Genomic DNA, 20,006 nt, shown 5'->3' with positions numbered 1-20,006 from the left:
CCCGCTTCCTGAACGAGGACCTCTTTGTCTGGCTATATCAACTCTTCCACATAGGCGCACGAATGACAAGCTCAAAGAGAGATTTTGACATTATGTTTTCAAGAAAAACACTCACCAATGGACGATGACAATATGGTCTCTGGTAAAGAAAAAAAAAACAGTTTCTGGTCAGACCTGAATTATGTGCTGCATTTGGGTGAATTTGGAACGTTTTCCTTTGCTCACTTCTAGCAAGGGCAGTGAAGGAGCTGTGTCTTCTAAGGCTCTCCATCTTGGATGTCTTCAGTTTCATGCTCTCTTGACTGTAGCTTTTATTTTGCCCTAAAGCTGCTTTACCTTTATTTTTTTTATATAAAATTTTTTAACGTTTACTTCTTTTTTAGAGAGAGAGAGAGAGAGAGAGACAACACACGAGCGAGGGGGAGGGGCAGAGAACGAGGGAGACACAGAATCTGAAGCAGGCTCCAGGCTCTGAGCTGTCAGCACAGAGGCCGACGCGGGGCTTGAGCCCATGAACTGCGAGATCATGACCTGAGCCGAAGTCGGATGCTCAACCAACTGAGTCACCCAGTCGTCCCTTAACTTTATGTTTTAGCTGTAGTTTGAGTGCAAGATACCCATGGATATCCATGTGCCCCCAAAGGGCTGAAATGTTGGTGAAGAAAATCATAGATACGCAAGACCAAGCACAACAAGCCATTCCATTCTGTGTTACGTGCAAACTGTTTTCAAGTAGTTTATTTCCTACATAAACTAGCTCTCATTTTCAGGTGATTTATTTCCTCAATCTGGAGACGGTTTGGATTTCTGGAGTTGGAAAAGAACACATCGTGTTATTTCCCATTCGAATGAATGGGATGTTTCCCCTTGGCAGCAGGGTTCTGTGACTTGAGTTCGTCTTCAGAGAGGTTATCCGTGTGTGATCGCTCAATATCTGTCACCCCCTTACTTGATGGTAACATCCAGGAAAGTAGGGCTGCTGTTCTGTCCATGGCAGGGTGCCCAGCCCTATTAGGAATTCCTGAGTAGATGAGTGAGTGAATCCTGTCTATGGCCTGATGACTGACTGCACACAGCTAGGGAGGCCACCAAGCCACAGAGTCACAAAAATAATCCCCTCAAAGACACATTCAACGGTGCAAGACCCAGCACAGGAGATTTAGAAGCTTGAGACCTATATTTGAGACCCAACTCAGCCCCTTCTGTATTATGCAAACCGGGACAAGCCACCTCTCCGGCCCCCGGTTTCCCCGAATATGAAGCAAGATGAATTGCTTATGGGGACTCAGAGGTCCCATATGTTCTAAAAAGGCTGACTGTCAGAAGCACTATGGTGCGGGGAAGATGGGTACAAGCCAGGAGGGTGGTGTCGGGCTGTTTGGCTTTGGGTCTTGCCTCCGCCTCTTACCAGCTGGGTGTCGTTGGGCAAGTTTCTTAATCTCTCTGAGCATCCTCATCATGTGGTAAGTGGGGCTAGTGATAGTCTCCACCCTGTAGGGTTGGGAGGATGGAATTAGATCGTGGACCGTACCTAGGACATCACAGGAGGCACTGAATTCCACCTAAGGTGCAGTCCTTGCACATGGTCTCCTTGCTGCTAACCAGAGCCCTGTGAGAGATGTGGCGAGGCTGTGACCCTCATTTGACAGATGTGGAGAACTGAGGCCGGGAAGAAGGGAGGGAACCTGCCCAAGGAATAAAGCCAGGACCGGCGGCAGCATCTCTGTTCCCAGGGTGGCCCTTGCCCTGCTACTTAACCACTATATGCAGCATGCCCAGGGACATGTCTCTATTTAAAGACCACTGCTCTGAGAGTGTCAATTTCCAGAAAGCAGGACATCTAGCTTGAGAGTTAAAAGATGAGGATTCGGGACCCACCTGTCCAGTGACACCTTGACCAGCAAACATGGGCGGGGCTCCTATGTCAGGCGCCCAGATTGATCAGGGGAAGTCACAGGGACATGTGCAATGCATGCTGTGTTCTCTGTGACTCTGGGCATCTGCTTCTGGAGAGAAGCCAGGGAACTGTGCCATGAACTTGGCCCAGCTCATCTCCTCACTGGCCTCCAGTTTCCTCATTTAGGTAAAAAGGGAGGTTATAAGAGGTCCTGGTTTGCAGTTTGGAGAACCCTCTGGCCCTTCCTCCAAGCAACTGCTTTAATATGTTGGCTTCGGATTTAAATAGATTCTGTCTGGGAGGAAGAGGAAGCTCTAGAGCTTATGGCCACCTCGAGGAGAACCGAGGACAGAGGACCGTGTCAAATGCCACCACGAGGAGGCAAATGGGTTAAATCCAGAATATGGGACAATTGACAGTCTTTGTGCCACAAGTCACTGGCAAGGGAAAAAGAGGAGGGAGCGCTTTTGTGGATTAAAAGAGGCGAAAGAGACCTAACAGTGAAACTTAAAAGTGAATCTTGTGGGGTGCCCGGGTGCCTCAGTCATCTAAGTGTCTGACTCTTGATTTCAGCTCAGATCATGATCTCTTGGTTCGTGAGTTCAAGCCCCGCATCGGGTTCTGTGCTGACAGCATGGAGCCTGCTTGGGATTCTCTCTCCCTCTCTCTCTCTGCCCCTACCCTGCTTGCACAGTCTCTTTCTCAAAATAAATAAACTTAAAAAAAAAAAACCACCTTAAAAGTGTGAAACTTGTTTGGGTAAACCAACTAATAAAGACGTTTGTGCGACAGCAAGAGAGGTAATGAAGGATGATGGGTGTCGCCAGTTGGGTTCCCCAGAAAGCAGCCTTGGCAGTGGTCCTGGTCTGCAGGATGATTATTAAGGAGTACCCAGGGGACCCACACCTGGGGCAGGGAAGGGAGGGGTGGGGGGAGAGGGAGAAGCTGAGCTGTGATGGAGCCCCTGCGACAGCCGTGGTGACCCCACCAAGAGTCCTGGAACTGGAGTGGCCCTGTGGAGTTGTCCTGTGTTGGACCAAGGCGGCCAGGCCTTAACACCTGGCGTAGGTCCGTCATTGGGCATAGGCCATCCCGGGAAAGGCCGTGACCTTGGGTAAAGGATCTCCCTGTGGCTGAGGGAATCTCCAAGGGACAGCTCCGGGGACCATACGTCCTTTGCTCTTCAGGAAAGGGTCTGCACAGCTCATCACAGCATCGACCACCCCGGATATGAGGCATTCATTTGCTGCATGTGATAATGGCGTGGTTATATAAGGAAATGCGTGGATGCCGTTAAAGATGTGTAATGGAGGAATAAAATGATACGTCTGAAATTTGCTTGTAAATATTTCAGCTAAGGGACACCTGGCTGGCTCAGTCTGAAGAATGTAAGACTCTTGATCTCGAGGTTGTGAGTTTGAGTTCTACATGGGGTGTAGAGATTACTTAAAGGAATAAACTTTAAAAAAATACCATCAATCTGAAAAAAAATGACTTCAGCTAAGGGAAAAATGTAAAGGGAAAAATGAAAGAAATGTAAAACGATGGATGAAACAAATATGGCAAAACACTTTTAAAGTTTTTTTAAAATGTTCATTTATTATTGAGACAGAGCTAGCGTGACTGGGGGAGGGGCAGAGAGAGGGAGACACAGAATCTGAAGCAGGCTCCAGGGTCTGAGCTGTCAGCACAGAGCCCGACATGGGGCTCGAACTCGTCAACTGCGAGATCATGACCTGAGCCAAAGTCAGGCGCTCGACTGACTGAGCCAGTCAGGCCCCACGTGGCAAAATTTTAATACTGGAATCTGGGTGATGAGGCAGGGAGGGAGCATTGTACAACTCTCTACTTTTGAGGATGATTGACATTTGTTATAAGAAAACATACAATGAAAGTATAAGAACAAAAATCATTCTAAGCAAGCAGGTGAATCTGGCCCTGATGAAATGTCTGATGTCTGAAATCTAAAAGGTTGGTTTTAGCGCAAAAAACAAGTACTCAAAACCGAAAAAATGATGGAAAGAAAACCACTAGATATAAGCTGAATTCTCGTTCCACTTTCAAACTCTAGGACTCTCACTTCTCAAGGTTGTTGGTTTTCCACTGGCTTGGGGAATCTCTTTCCACGAGGGCGGGGCCCTTCTGGTGAGTGGATGCCCGGAAGGGCTACTGCAAGCAGCAGGACTTGGATGCTGGTGCGCCCCCTGCTGGACCTGGGTTCCCCCCGGGCTGATTGCCCGCGGCCGCTGCAATCAGACAGGAGAGAGAATACACCAGGTGAGAGGAGGCTGTCGTCTGCTTCCCTTTCGCCCTGGTTTAGACCAAGAATTGCAAACTCAGGGGCTTTCAGAGGCCAACAGATAATCACACGTGCAGACGGCGAGCCAAGTGTAAGGAGAATCGAGAAACCAAGACTGTTTCTCTCCACAAAGAAAAAGAGCAGCACTAAGGTGATGATAAATGGCCACCAGCAAGTGGCACCACTGTCGGGGTGACAACAGTCAGTCGTGGAGACTGTGGCAAACCGGAGAGATCTCCTATCCTGTCTGAAGGGGACATTTGCCACTCAGCTCCAGCTAATTGTTGTCCTACAGAAAAGCAGATGGGTGTGGCCAAATACAGATCATTTTTTAAAAAGAAAGGAAAGAAAATAAATGTTTGAGATTTGGATTTTTAAAATATGAAATGTCCCAATTTTAAGACGTGGACAGCAAAGTCATGCGAAAAGAATGCAGGCTACAAGTTTGCCCAGACCTGCCACTAGCCCAGAAGGTAATTTGCAAATGAGAAAAAGATGCTCCTTCCTGGGGGCGCTTTACGGCCATTTCTAGAAAACTAATAACCACACAGATCTATGATGACTGTCACGTATAGGACATTAGGGCTGTGCAAACAGCACAACTTGCAAAACATAAATGGTGACCCCACATTTGCAGCCACGAGGTCGGAGTCACCCCAGAATGCCCAGAGCAAAACCGGAGTCATGACAGTGTCCGCGTTACCCATGTGGGTAGAGAGGCAGGTGTGCAGAGGGGGGACATCGGAGGGGGGCCAGGACTACATGTCAGGTCCTGTGAGGGGACTGGACCCACGCAACCAGTAAAAGAAATGAGGGAGGGAGAATGTGCTCTCGATTGGGAGGAGCTGGAACAAGCATCCCACTTGATTCCTGAAGGCAGGGCTAGGCCACTGGGTGGAGGTTTCAACAAAGAGAAGAGCTGCAGTTCAAGGAAGAGCTTTCTAATAGTGATTCTGAATGAGGATGTTCGGTACGGTAGTGAGCCCTCCATCACTGGTGGTGTGCAAGGAAAGGCTCACGCTGTTATAGATAGTATTCAAACATCAGCCAGAAGGCCAGAAACAGGGCCCCTAAAATTCAGCCAATAATCCTAGGTTTTCTCCTTTGCCCCTGAGTCCACAGCCCTGGAATTGGAATCTGTCCTACATGGGTCAGGGGACAGCCAGGATCCTTGGTAGAAGGTTCTGTCTTGGGAACTGGGCTCTGTGGCTCACTAACTGTGTGGCTTGGCCACGGTACTTCATGTTGGTGAGCCTCAGAGCCCACATATGCAGAATGAGGGCAATCAGAGGTGGCGGGGACGCTGCCTCAATGGGACCACACGTGTGATGCCCTGAGACCCGGCCAAGCATGTTGTGTTTTGTGGGTGGGGACAGGGCTCCTTGTCACACACACCCCCTCCCCCGGGCACAAACCTTGCTTGGCTGCCTGCTGTTTCTGCTTCTCCTCCTCCAGCGCCTTCATCTTGGCATCGTATTCATCCGCGAGCGCCTTCCACTCCTTCCGGTTGTTGGTGATCCCATCCAGCATGGGAGTGATCTCCTCGTGGAAACGGGAGAATTCCTGGAAGAGAGAGAGCCTCTGGTGCGGGGGGCCATGGCCAGGGTCCAGCGGAGGGAGATGAGCTGCCTGGGGTGATGGGCTTCCTTCCCATCACCCAGTGGTATGGATGCTGATGCTTGGGGCGGGGGGTGGGGGGTGGCTTGCAGGCAGCAAGAGCCCGTGCATCCCTCTCCTGCCTAAAACCCACCTGGGTCAGCCTCATGTCCTGCACCTGGCCTCTAAGCCCCTCCAGTTCTGCTGCCCTCACCCCTTCACCATTGTGATCCCTCTGGGTAAGCAGAGTCCCCTATTAGAAGCTCCAGAAGCCTCTCTTCCACATCTCATTTCATTGTAATGATGCCTTTTGCCCGCCTGTCCCAGGGGCTGTGAACTTGGAGTCAGCAGGGACAGCGGCGCCTTGTTCACTGGGGTGAACAGACAGTGTCTGGGACATAAAGACACCAGAGAACATTTGCTGAGTGCAATCGGGATTTGTGAAGGGGATTCTTAAAGTCTCTTAGCTCCAAGACTACAAATAATGCCTCAAGCACAGCACATCACAGTTTACGAAGCGCGTTATCTCCTTGGATCCCCAGATACTCCTGGGAGGCGGGAAAACAGGATGTGTCCTTCCTGGATGTTCAGGTGAGGGAATCAAAATGCAGGTTGATGGAGTAGATTTGCTCAGGGTGAGAACAGCAAATCCAGGGCCACGGCGGAGTTCCAGCCAGAGCCGGCCGTGCTCAGAGCTGCCTGGGTTTGGACTCGGCTGTGCCACCAGCTGTGTGACCATGGCGCGGTGACCTACAGAGCTCTGCCTCAGCCATCCTCTCAGGGCTGTGACAGCACATGGAGGGCGCTCAGCCTCGCCTACCTGCTTTGATAATATTGCTGATGATGGCAGGGAGCACAGCCACTCTGCGTTTGTTGCTCAGAGCACCCCAGTTAGCCATGTAATGACAGAGAGGCCCTTGCCTGCTCTGAGAGTATGTCCCCTTCTCCCCAGCACAGCAGACAGCACCCTAAATCAGGGGTCAGGCATCCTGACTCTTGTCCCATTGTCGCTGACCCTGTCATTTCTCAGCTCTGACCTCTGCCTCCTCATGTGTAACATGGCCAAAATAAAAATAACCAGTGGGAGGCGGATGGTGGCACAAATAACACGGAGTTGGGAGCAGTGGATTTTCAGGAAGAGGGCTCAGCCTGTGAGCAAAGGCTCAAAGGAATTCCAGGTTGTCTTTTGACAGTTGGGTGACCTTGACCCTAACTTCCACCAACTACGGAAGTTAGGAGGGCGTATATCCTATGGCCTCCCCGTTTCCTGTCTGAACCCAGACTTAGTCATTTGTCCCTATGGTGTTGAGCAATGAGAGTGCGTGAGGCCCCAGACTCGGGCCTGGGTATATAGCCACTCAGGCCCCCCACTGGGCTGTCCTGAGGACCAAATGCCATTGCAGATGAGAAGCTCTTTGTAAACTCTCACCCGCTGGTCACTTGCCAGCGTTTATGATTCCTGGTGTTGTTGGGAATCCCGGGTTTACCAAAGACACCTTGCTGAGCCTGAGAAAGCAAAGGACCCACCTTGTAGACGAAGGTGCAGACGAAGTCAATGAAGCCGACCTGAAGCTTGGGAAGTTCATCCGCCTTGTTTCTGTCCATCATGGGCTGACATGGGGGAGAAAGAGTTACCTGTACGGGCTCCTCCTGGCATGATGCCAGGACCTACCCTACCTGTGAAGCATTCTTGTTCAAAACAAAACAAAACACCCAACTAAACCTGAACTCATCAAGTTTCCAGATCTGACTGCCAGTTTGCAGGAAATATGGGGATAAAGGAACATATTAAATAACACCATGAGGGTGCAGTCAACCAAATCCAGAGCGTGGGAAACTATACAACAGAAGACCCCCGGTCTTCCAGATATAAATACATGGCATATATATATTTTTTAAAAAAAGAGGAGAAAATTGATATGTATTGAAAGAGATTCAAGAGATCAAGAGACATTACAACCGGAGGGAATATGGTCCTTGACTGGATCCTGATTTGAACGAATCAACCTAATTATTTGTTTCACTCCATCGGGGAAAATAAACAGAGATTGAGGATGAGATGATCTTAAAGAATTATTACTAATTATGTGAGCATAGTAATAGAATTGTGTGTGTGTGTGTGTGTGTGTGTATGCCCGCCTGCACACCAAGTGTGAGTTTCTTATCTCTTGGAGAGGCATACTAAAGTATTTGTTGGAGAAATGATAACATCTGGAATTTACTTTAAAATATTTTAGTCAAAAGATAAGAAAATGCCTGAGGCTGGTGGGGATAGATGAAACAGGAACGGGCCAACTGTCACTGGCAGTTGAATCCACCTGATGAGGACCCTAGAGATCCTTCACTGGTCTCTTTACATGCTAAAACGTGGAAAAGAAAGAAGAGAGATCCAAATCCGTGGCCCCCTGCTATGCAGGTTGGGACGCTCCCTGCCCGCCTGCACAGGGCTTGCACACCCCTCACCACCTGTACTTACCCTTGGTCCCTGCCCCAGCCTCCTGTGGGTGCCCCAGCATGCCCTCTGCACTGCCACAGGCTTCACCTGCCCCATCTCCATCAATGGCTGTCCCCAGAATGTCTCTCCCTCCTACCCCGCCTCTACCTCCTAGCCCCACCCTCTCTCAGCTAACCCTCATGGGGCGCCCCGTCTCAGGTGGGGAGCCCTCTGACTGTCCCAGCCACGCCTGCTTTCCACATGGATGGGAGCTCAACTTGACCAGGTCTTCCCCCTGTACGCCCCATACTCTTAGAACAGGGCCTGGGAGGTGGCCCCCTAGACTGTTGGAAATGAAAGGCAATCTGCTTTGATGTCTGCTTGTCAATCTCCACCTAGCGGAGGGAGCCGGGCTGTGCACATTAGAGCAGGGTTCTCGAGCTTTAGGGGGGCTTATTGTTTAGGAGGGCACATGTTTGCTGAGCCCGCCTCCAGAGTTTCTGCTTAGGTAAGTCTAGGGTGGGGACTGGGAATTTGCACCTCTGACATGTTCCCTAGTAATGAGGTTGATGGCAGCCTGGGGACCATGCTTTGAGAACCAGTGCATTAGGACAAGATCATCTCTATGGTAAGACCACACAGTCTGGGTCAGGGGTCACGTCTGTCTGTCAGGATGAGATCACATGAACCCACCATCACACTGACGTCCCATCCCTACTCACAATGGGATTTTGTTGCAGCACTGTGCGCTCCAGGTCGCCTTGTTCCCAGAACTCGGCAGCAACCAGCAGNCCCCCCCCCAAAGTCAAGCCCCAGCCCCCATCCCCCTGCTCCCACCCCTCCTGGGGGCGTTTCCAGCTCAGCAAAGACTCAACCCCACCCCTGCCTCGCCACCCCTTTGCTGTCATCACTGAAGAGGCACTAGTTGGTTTCCATGTCCTGGCAGAGGAGGATGAGATGCAGCAGGGCTGCCTCTGGAGCTGGAGTCCAAGCTGCCTCGGCTGCTGTTGTGATGCTGGGACTCCCGTCCCCTCAGGTCAGGAGGGCTCCATACCTTACTCTGTACCTCCCAGGGCTTGGTGATGGCTGAGAGATCGCAGGCGGTCATCATCATGGCCCTGGATGCAAAGACACCATCCTTTAGCCCAGAGAGATTTAAAGCTGCAAGTGCTGGTTAATTTCAACTCTCTCTCCTCCTTTGCATGGGAGAGTGCTCCCGGGGCTCACTGGGAGTGAGGGGCTCACTTCTGCAGGGCATCTGGAGGGCAGGCTTTGAAGTCAGACACAGGTTAAAATCCTGCCTCTGTCAATTACCAAGAGCTTGGCATGGGGCAATCAAACCAACCTCTCTAAGCCTCAGTTTCCTTATCGGTAATAATAGTGGCACTTCCCTTGTGAAATGGGATCATATGTGTAAAAAATCTTAGCAGAGTGCCTGGACCCAGTGTGTGCATGATAGATACTGGTGATTATCATGAACATATATTGGGTTTTTATTATATGACACATACTGTTCTAGGCATTTTAAAACATCTGTTTCATTGAAATTCCAGCACCTCTTCAGAGTTCTTTCTCTCCTGTCTAGCAGAGACCGATGTTCCTCAACCTTTTTCTGGTCATCCTCCCCACCTTCCACATCAAAGAGCCTTTTCAGACATTACTTCTGTATTCCCTCCAGGAGGAAATGTTAAAACCACGGACACACTGTATATCTGTTCGGAGGGCCGCAGATCACTGTAATATCTAAGGGTTTTTGCTCCTGGGTGGGGTGATTATCACCCCCCATTAAAAATGCCCAATATAAGAAGTACCACATCAGTCATTTCGAGAAAGCCTTGCCTTAAGAAGAAGAGGGAAGGATTAGAGAAAAATAGGATTGAAAGGTAAACTCCTTGGGGCACCTGGGTGGCTCAGACGGTTAAGCGTCTGACTTCAGCTCAGGTCGTGATCTCATGGTTTGTGAGTTCGAGCCCTGCATTGGGCTCTGTGCTGACAGCTCAGAACCTGGAGCCTGCTTCAGATTCTGTGTCTCCCTCTCTCTCTGCCCTTCTCCCACTCTCTCTCTCTCTCAAAAATAAATAAACATTAAAAAGAAGAAGAACAACAAGAAGAAAGATAAAGTCCTAAGGGAGTTTCACAATAGGAAGAAGTGAAGACAGGTACTTATATCTAGGTAGGGACCATATAAGACAGACAAGGAGGGAAAGGACAAAGCACTGGAGGAAGGCGGGAATTTGAGAAGGTGTTCCAGAGATGGGGGCAGACGGGCATGAACATCTGGGATGGGAATCCAGGGCCATGGGGTGTGGACCTTACAAGATGGGAAGTGTAAACGGTACCCAATAAGCAACGGAGAGCTATTGAAGGCTGAGGGCCCATGGCCTCTTTAGAGCTGTGCTGTAGGCAAGCAGGTTGGCAGTGCCTGGACGATGGAGCAGAAAGGAGAGGGTGGGAAGGGAGGAGGGCATCTGCGACAGCGATTCAAGCAGGTAGACAGGTGGGCGTGGTCTGCAGCAGTGCCCGCTGGCTGGGAAAGTGCGGGATTAACCCAATTTGGTGAGACTTGGTGGGCAGGGGTCGGGGAGAGGGGCGAAGGCTGGCACCCTTGCTATTTGGAGGATCTTACAATTAACCAGCTGTATCTGGCATATTTTACAGAAGCTGGTCTGGGAAGCCTTCAGAATTACTCATGGAACAATCTGATGTTTGTCAGAGGAGAGAGGGGGCTGATGGAATGGGTGAAAAAGGGTGAAGGTGAGTGGGAGATACAGGCCTCCAGTTAGGGAACGAATAAGCCATGGGGATGAAGGGGGCCGCATAGGGAATGTAGTCAATGGTATTGTAACAGTGTTGTATGGTGACAGACGGCACTACACTTGGAGCGAAGAGGGCATAATCTCTAGACTTGTCAAATCACTATGTCATGTACTGGAAGCCAATGTAACATTGCGTGTCAACTGTACTTCAATAAAGAGTTATTCATGAAATATTAACAGGTTTAATTATCTTTCGTGAAGTAAGCCCTCAAAAATTCATAGAACCCTTTAAGTAATTAAGCTTTCAAAAATGCAGACATTCCTTTGAAACACCTTTAGACTTTTTAATAGCTTCAAAATATGTACCATATGCTTACTGTCAAGTGTCACGGACGTGTTATTATCAAATAAACCAAGCAAATGAATGTTGGGCCAACCACACGAGAGTCACTGGCTCCTTGTTGCCCATCAGTGTTCATATTTTCAGTCCACAGATGTGGCTTCACAAGAGAGCACGAGATGTTTATTTTCCTTAGCTGGAGAGGTCATGTGAATATCACTCCCACAGTTGGGGAAACATTTTTACAGGCAGAGATTGTGTGCCTGGGAATGGAGGAGTGGGGCAGTGAGGCCATTTGGGTGCCAGAGAAGCAAATCCAAAGCCTCGTGTCCTAAAGACAAGGTATTGCATTCACTTCGGCACCACCTCCTTAGGTGCTGTGTGGCCAAGGTGCTAGGCTAGGTACTGGACATCCAGAGAGGCAGGCAGAGAGCTTGCAATCACTCAGAGAACAGACAGCAAAAAACCATCATCACGAGATGCTAAGTGAAATGGCAGAAAGAAGCAGAAAGAAGTATAATGTGTAAGAGGAAAAACAAATATCCAAAGGTGAGTGCCACTGGCTCAGCTCAGGGGGCACGCAAGAGGTGATGGTGGAGCAGGGCAGTGAGGGGTGCATAGGAGTTCGCCAAGAAAGGGAGCAGTGATGCGGGGGAGAGTCCGTGAGATCGCCACAGGGCGGAATGTCCTGTAGGACGTAGTCCCCTGCTCCCCAGAAGGCAGGAAGCCTCCATCTATCCACCCTGTGCTCGTATGCAGATGCCGGGCAGGGGCTGGTTCATAGCGTCCCTGCTCTGAGACCTTACAGACACATTGGGGACTCACACACCTGCCACACAAATGAACGTACAGGTGTAAACAAACAACTGCTCTGAAGGAAAGGAATTCTATTCTAGGAGAGTAGGTCTGGAAGGTCAGGGAGGGCTTCCTCAAGGAGGTGACCCGAGAGCTGATGTCTGCAGGCAGTGTAGCTGCGACTCTGGCAAAGAAGTGGGTGCGCAAACACGTTCCGGGTGGAGAGAGCAGCCAGTGCAAAGGCCCTGGTGAAAGGAAGCCGGGAACATTCAAAGGGCTAGAAGGTGGGAGGAGCTCAAGAAGCAGCAGGAATGGGGGTAAGATGAGGCCCAAGAGACAGCAAGGGCAGGACCACACAGCCTGGGCCGCGGCGAGGGACCAAGGGGCCGTCTTTGTGCCATGAGCAACAGGAAAGGCTGATAAAGGGTGAAGCAATCAGATTTGCATTTTACAGGGATCGCTGTGGCTTTGGGGTGGAGAGGACAGGAAGGCAGCAGGACCCGCGTGGGAGATGGAGGCGGCGACAGAAGGAAGTGTCCAGATAAGGCATTCAAGAAGGAAACTCAACAGCGTATGGGGACAGATTAGACATGCAAAGTCCGGAAGAGGGAGGTGTCAGGATGGGGAGGGCAAAAGACAACGTGGCTACCTCGCAGAAGAGAGCACGAGTAAGTCACAAAGGCTTTGTGCAGCCTCAGGCTCTGGGTACGTGAGAGCCATCAGAGGAGGAGGGCGTTGAGTTGACGGGAGAGCCATCTATAAAATGTACGCAGGGCTTTGGAATCAGAGCAATTCCATCTCCCCTCTTAAGGTGACTTAATGTCTTTGAGCCTCTCTCTGCTCCTTTATAAAAGGAGATACATCGTATTAGATCGGATCACGAAATTCTGATTCTGTGGGTCAAAAACGATCAAAGCGCAGTGATTTCATACAGTTCGAGGGCATATATTCATCCGAGGGGTTACTGTGACCGTCGCATAAGACGACTCTAAGGCATACGGCGACCTCATCTTCATTACCCTCAACTTTACCACATTAACCGTGTGCCAGGGTTGCCCAGGTGTGCGGGGCTGGCTGACGGAAAGCGGCTGAGCTCCTGCACCCCTGGTCCATCCTCAAGGCAAATGTCTCTTCCACTCACTCGTGCGGCCCTGTGGCCCTCCTCCCTGACCCTGGCTGCCCTCTGGAAGCATCCTAGCCAACCCAGCCCAGGTGTTCAGACACTCCTGGAATTGCACCTGGCCTGGAGGGTGTGGCCTGTGGGGGGGAAGGCCTGAGGAAGCCTGAGAAAGCTGTGGGTGTGCAGGAGAGGGGGAGGTGGAAGGTTCCAGTCCTTGGTCCTCCAGTAATGCACCTGTGACACTAGGTAAGTTGTGTAGTCTCTCCGATCCTCCCTCTCTCATTTGTACAATGAGAGCTGGCTAACTTTTTCCATAAAGGGCCAGCTGGTACATAATTTTGGTTTGCAGACCACGTGGGCTGTATTTCAACTACTCAACTCTGGCATAGTGATGCAAATGCCGCCATAGGTAAGTAAAGGCAGAGGGCCTAGGGCCAGATACTTGAGGGGCTCATGAAGATGTTTGAATTTGAATTTCTTTTATTTTTAGAAGAAATTTTTAATGTTTATTTATTTTTTGAGGGAGAGAGAGAGACAGACACAAGTTGGGGAGGGGCAGAAAGAGGCCATGGGCACAGAGTCTGAAGCAGGCTCCAGGCTCTGAGCTGTCAGCACAGAGCCCGACACAGGACTCGAACTTATCAACTGCGAGATCATGACCTGAGCCGAAGTCAAACACTTAACCACTGAGCCACCCAGGTGCCCCTTATTTTAATTTCTTTTAAAGCCAGAGGAAAAAAAACCAATAATGCTAACTATGTTAAGAGTGAATTCAACCTGTATTATCTGTCTTTATACCAACAGAGTCATAAAATATCATTTTTTAAAAACTTATTTANTCGCTGTCTCTCTCTCTCTCTCTCAGAAATAAATAAAAACATTAAAAGAAAAAAATTTTTAATTAAAAAAATAAAAACTTATTTTAAAAAATTTTTAAACATTTATTTTTGAGAGAGAGAGAGAGAGAGAGAGAGACAGAGTGCAAGTGGGGAGGGAGACACAGAATCTGAAGCAGGCTCCAGGCTCTGAGCTGTTAAGCAGAGAGCCCGATCCAGGGCTCAAACCCATGGACCATGAGATCATGACCTGAGCCAAAGTCGGACACGTAACTGACTCAGCCACCCAGATGCCCCTTAAACACTTATTTTAACGGAGGAGGAAGCCACGGAGGCAAAAGTGTGTAGGGCCACCAAAGTCATAATGTGGCCTTCTGTGGAAAAAAAAAATGTTATTTATGGGTTCTGAAATTTGAGCCTCTTACAATTTTTATTTGTCAGGAAAATGGTCTTCTTCTTTTGATTCTTTCCCCCCGATCATTTAAACATGTACTAGGCACTTGAGCTCATGAGTGGAACGAAAGCTGGCGGCGGGTCTCACACCCCAGCACTAGAGTGGACCCCGAAGCCTTCCCAACTCATGGTTTGGTCAGGCTTCGAGCAGTGAACCCAGAAGTTAGGGGAAGAGGGAAAGGCTTTCATGAAGAATGGGCAGTCATAACCTCAGTCTAGAGTCACTTTAACACCTCGGCCCAAAGTAAACTTGCCCAAGTAGGGTGACCTAAGAACTAGCTATGCAGCTGGCGAAAATCAGTTGGTTTAGGATGTGTCAGGGGGTTAGGTGTGGACCTCAGACTAGATGGGGCAGGAGTACAGGAGCCCTTCGAGGTAATCAAATCACTTGGGGGGGGGGATTGGGGGGCTTTTCCTCACAACAACCAGTTCTGACACCAACTTCGAGCCCTACAATTCAATTCTGACATGAACTGTCAGACTCCACACGGTTAAGGGCTCAGTCCCCACAAGACTGCCCTCACTTCAGAGGTCAGTCACAAGTATCAGGTCCCTAAGTTACTTACACGCTTCTGTCCAGCTAGGGTGCAGCATCAGGGGTTCCCCCAAATGCTGCCTTCAGATTCAAAAATCTGCTGGGACAGCTCACAAGACTCAGGGAAACTCTTTACTTACATTTACCAGTTTATGGTAAAGGATACACTTCCGGAATAGCCAATGGAAAAGAGGCATGAAAGAAGGTACGGGTGGGGGTGGGGCGCACGCAGAATTTCCACACCCTCTTCAGACATGTCACCCACCCATACCTCGATGTGTTCAGCAACCCCGTAGCTCTTTGCAGTCTTTTGTCTAGAGGTTTCTGGGAAGGTTTCTATCATGTAAGCACTGGCCATTGGTGACTAACTCAGTTTCCAGTCCCTCTGTTGTCCCCAGCGACTGGGGGTGGGGCTGAAATTTCCAAGCTTCTATTCACAGCTTGCTTGGTCTTTCTGGTGATCAGCCCCATCTTGAAGCTCTCCAGGAGCCCACCCACAGTCGCCTCATTAGAACAAAAGACACTCCTATCACTCTTACGGCTCAGAGAACTCCAGAATTTTAGAGCTCTCTGTCTGGGAACTGGGTACAAAGACACATACGTACATCTTCTCAAACTACAGTAAGCTCTCAACACCACTGCAGGGTGTGGACAGTCCTGCCCAGCATCCATGCCCCAGCTCAGCCCCCGTGATAATCCATAGGGTAAGGTCATGAGGTAGGGTCCTTCACGCTCTTTGAGCAGATGAGGGAACTGAGGCACAGAGAGGTGAAATAACCTGCTCAAGGTCACACTAAGCAATAAACGAGAGAGCTGAGACTTGAACCCAGGCTGTCTGGTGCCAAAGCCCTTCCTTCGTGTAACAGCCACACTCTAGCCAGGTATGAAGCTCTAATTAGATGTCATTTATGGCCCCCAAGATTGCTTTAGAGCTGTGGGCTTTCAGTCAGGGACTAGTTTTGTCCCTTGGGGTTATTTGGAAATGTCCGGAGATATTTTTGAGAGTCACAGCTAAGGAGGAGATTGCTACAGGCATCTAGTAGAGAGACCAGGGATGCTTTAAACATCCCACAATGCACAGCTCTTCACAACGCAGAGCTGTCTCCAGACGTCAGTAGTGTTAACTAACCTTAAGGTTGAGCAACCCTGCTTTACAAGTCTTCAAACAGTGGCCATTGAGTGCCTACCTCAAGAATTTTGAAAACTGCTTACCTTATAAGGTGTTTTAAAGTTGATGACTATTTCATCACAAGCTTAAATATTTGCCAAGGATCTAATTTACAACACATTATAAATACTGGCATTTTCAAATGAAATTGTTACATCATTCTTTAAATACAAAGGAATCTAAAAGGCATAGTAGTTTCGCAGCAGCCATCAGCCCAGATTCATTTAAAAATACACCAACAATGGGGCACCTGGGTGGCTCAATTGGTTAAGCGGCCGACTTTGGCTCAGGTCATGATCTTGTGGTTCATGAGTTCAAGCCCCATGTCAGGCTCTGTGCTGACAGCTCAGAGCCTGGAGCTGCTTCAGATTCTGTGTCTCCCTATCTCTCTCTGCCCCTCACCCACTCGTGCTCTGCCTCTTTCTCTCAAAAGTAAACAATAAAACATTTTTAAAAATTTTTAGAAAATACACGCACAAGCTTTTCTTTAGGAGTCTGGAATTTTACATCCTTCCTTTCCATCATAAGCTTGTATTGCCACTTGGCTTCACTCACAGACTTTATCCTAATGTTTTATACAAGTGTGTATATGTCCATGTGTATATATGTAAGGGTATATGTGTATATGTGTATACCAATGAAAGACAAGCATGTAAATATGTAAAGTCTTTCACTGACCACCATTTCACACTTAATCTGCAACCAAATATGCCCATTCATTGAAATGATATAACTGGAGATGTTTTCTTTGGACATAGGCTTTCAATCAATTCAACAAAATATATTACCTGTTTTTTGAAATAATTACTAAATGCTCCATGTACTTGTTTTTGGGAAATTCATCTCTTAATGAGACAGGATGGGGCTATTTTTGAAAACTCAGTTAATGAATGAGTGTTTCTTATTGCTAGACTAATATAGGACTTAGCATGCGTTTTATGCCAATTTTTTTATTTTTATAGATGCAGGTAATTAGAAGCTGGGGGAATGGAAGTTTTGTTACAGGGATGTCACTCAATTCTTTCAGATCAACTGTGAAAAAAAGTATACTTTGATCAGTATTCTGAGTGGCCCATCACCTGACAATTCAATTAAGTTCTCCTTCATTTTTGTTTAAAGCAAACCCTAGAATCATTCACTTCCTCAATTTCTGGGAAGCATGCTATTAAGATTTCACTGAGGCTTCTTGTGTGCCTCTCTCTACACCACTGGCACTTTCTTCAAGGTGTTCTGGCTAAGCCAAGATTCTCAGAATGGGTGATGTCAATTAAAACATTATTAATTTAAATATATCTTCCAGGGTTATATTTTTTATAAAGTGCTTTTACCCTATAAGAAGTTTGGACTGTTCTCATCAAAACTTCGAAGCTGCAGATTTTGACTCGTTTAACTTAAGGAAATGTTTGCCGTGTAACAGCATTGGAAGGGCCCATCGGTTACTGTCCACTAAAGCAAGCAGATCAGACTTGTTTTTGTCAGAAAGAATCTGATTTTATTTTCCAAGCCCAATAAGCATGTTAGAATGCATAGCAGTGTCGCACATCTTATTTTTTATTCTTAATTCTAAGAAAGGTAGAGGCAGATAGATAGATTAGTATGTAGCTAGAACAGATAGATGATAGATAGATAGATAGATAGATAGATAGATAGATAGATAGATAGATAGATGATCGATAGGAAGTGGCACAGGTGAAACTAGGTGCTGCTACCATCAGTAGTTATAATTGATGCCCCTTTACCCTGATATCAGGGAGACATACTTGGACAGTGGCACATTCTCTGAAGGAAGTAAGATTGTTAAATAAAAAATGCCTTAGCTCCTGCTACCCCAGTATACAATCTAGGACAAAATTCTTTCTTTAATGCCTTTTTCTTTGCTATATATGTATATATATATATATAACACACACACACACACACAATAGAGACAGACAGACAAGGAAGGCCTGACTTTATTTCATAAAGATGGAAAAGAGTAAGGGAACCGACAATGCCCCACCTCCTGTGCTTTCTCAGGAAGAAGACATTAAGAAAGGGTGCTGACTCCCTTGAGGCCATCAATGCCCCTGTGATTCTTGGAAGGCTTTGGGCTGGGGGTGGGGGTGGGAGTGGTACATGTACCTCAGTTTTAAGACNATCCCATGACCCTGAGATCATGACCTGAGCTGAAATCAAGAGTTAGACACTTAACCGACTGAGCCACCCAGGTGCCACCTCCCTTTTAAAATATTATTATTATAATTTTTAATGTTTATTTTTGAGAGAAAGGGGGTAAGGGGTAGAGGGAGGGGGACAGAGGATCTGAAGCAGGCTCCACGCTGACAGCAGAGAGAACGAACTGGGGCTCGAACTCACAAACCTCGAGATCATGACCTGAGCTGAAGTTGGACACTTAACCGACTGAGCCACCCAGGCGTCCCACCAGCCTCTTTCAAAAATAATTAATCACTGTATCTTAGAAATCCTCCCTATCATTCTTGGTAAAGTCTGTATGCCATCTCATTGTATATACACATCCCATGTGTAATTTATTCAAGCCTCATTTCCACAGAGGTATCTGGGGATAAAGCCTGATACTTCCTTGGGAACTGGTCAAGCATTTGTCATCCCTGACCATCAATACTTAGCTAGGACTCATCACACGGGAGCCAGGGGACCGTTTGACTTGGGCCACATCATCACAAGGGGCCTCAAATTTACACTTCTCACCCCAACATCATTTGTGGCAAATCACAGAGGCACACTGAGGGGACTGAAAGAAGATATTCATTAGGAAACTTAAATGTGAGTCCCATTACCAGACGTCATGACAGCAAGTCACTATAAATTTAATATAAACCATATACCTGATTTGCGAAAAAGCAGAGCTATATTGCAGGACATTGCCATATATAAAGGAATGCAAAACAAAAACTTAAGCCTGCATATTTTGATTGACGCATAGATATCACTCAGATCATCACTGGTATAATGCTTGTGTTTCATCTAAACCTTTAAAGTTATATCACTTTTCTACCAAAATTCTGACTCATGATAGAAACACTTCAACTCTGATGCTTTTGTTATACAGAGAAATAAAACAATAATATTTTGTTATAAAGCACAAGATCTTGTTAATAAAATACATTGTTTTGCATTTTAGTGCAAAAATTAAACATACACCATAATTTCTGCAATTCTGTCTTGGCAAAGCTTCGTTTTTCCCCTCGGTTGGAGGTGACCAAAATGGCAAGTGGCCCAGGGTTCTCTTGACCCCAGGTCTTGCGGCCCTGATCCCACTTTAGGACACTGGACTTCAGAAAATCAGGGTTCAGGGCACCTGGGTGGCTTAGTCAGGTAAGGGTCCAACTTCCGCTCGGGTCACGATCTCATGGCGGGTTAGTTTGAGCCGCGCGTAGGCATCTCCGCTGTCTCTTTCAGATCATCCGTTTCCCCCTCTCTCCGCTCCTCCCCCCATCCCATGTGCACGTGCCTGTGAGCGCTTTCGCTCTCTCTCAAAAATTAACATTTAAAAAAAAAAAAGAAAGAAAAGAAAATCAGGGTTTAAGCCCTGTCTTAACTCACATCACAATTTCCTTCCGTGTCTGCTCCAGCATCATGTACTGCGTCCACTCCTGTTCTGTTTCATACGTCTTAGACTGATCCACGATCTTTTGGAACATCGTCCTCTTCCTGCAAAACATGCCAGTTCGTTGAAGGAGCTCATCTCAGGATGTGGCAGCGCCCAGGCTTCCAACATGGGCTGTTTCAGACAGAGGCTTAGGAAAACAACGTAAT

The 20,006-nt window shown here is 47.9% G+C and overlaps 1 protein-coding gene across 2 annotated transcripts in view; it reads right to left on the bottom strand.

The window, feature by feature from the left end:
• Positions 1 to 3,930: 3,930 nt before the first annotated feature.
• The window catches only part of PDE6A (phosphodiesterase 6A), a 59,120-nt gene continuing 43,044 nt past the window's right edge, over positions 3,931 to 20,006 (bottom strand). For both annotated transcript variants that reach the window (XM_077769066.1, XM_077769067.1), the window contains 6 exons: positions 19,794 to 19,901; positions 9,279 to 9,344; positions 8,949 to 9,021; positions 7,320 to 7,403; positions 5,612 to 5,759; positions 3,931 to 4,143 (listed from right to left, as the gene is read on the bottom strand). In XM_077769066.1, coding sequence (XP_077625192.1) covers positions 4,064 to 4,143; positions 5,612 to 5,759; positions 7,320 to 7,403; positions 8,949 to 9,021; positions 9,279 to 9,344; positions 19,794 to 19,901 — 559 coding nt within the window. In that variant the 3' untranslated portion in view covers positions 3,931 to 4,063. The remainder of the gene's footprint in view (positions 4,144 to 5,611; positions 5,760 to 7,319; positions 7,404 to 8,948; positions 9,022 to 9,278; positions 9,345 to 19,793; positions 19,902 to 20,006) is intronic.

This window comes from Crocuta crocuta, unplaced genomic scaffold (genome assembly GCF_008692635.1).
Source record: "Crocuta crocuta isolate KB4526 unplaced genomic scaffold, BGI_CrCroc_1.0 scaffold340, whole genome shotgun sequence".
NCBI lineage: Eukaryota > Metazoa > Chordata > Mammalia > Carnivora > Hyaenidae > Crocuta > Crocuta crocuta.
The sequence above is the reverse complement of the archived record's forward strand: the minus strand, read 5'-3'. Positions and strand labels throughout refer to the sequence as shown.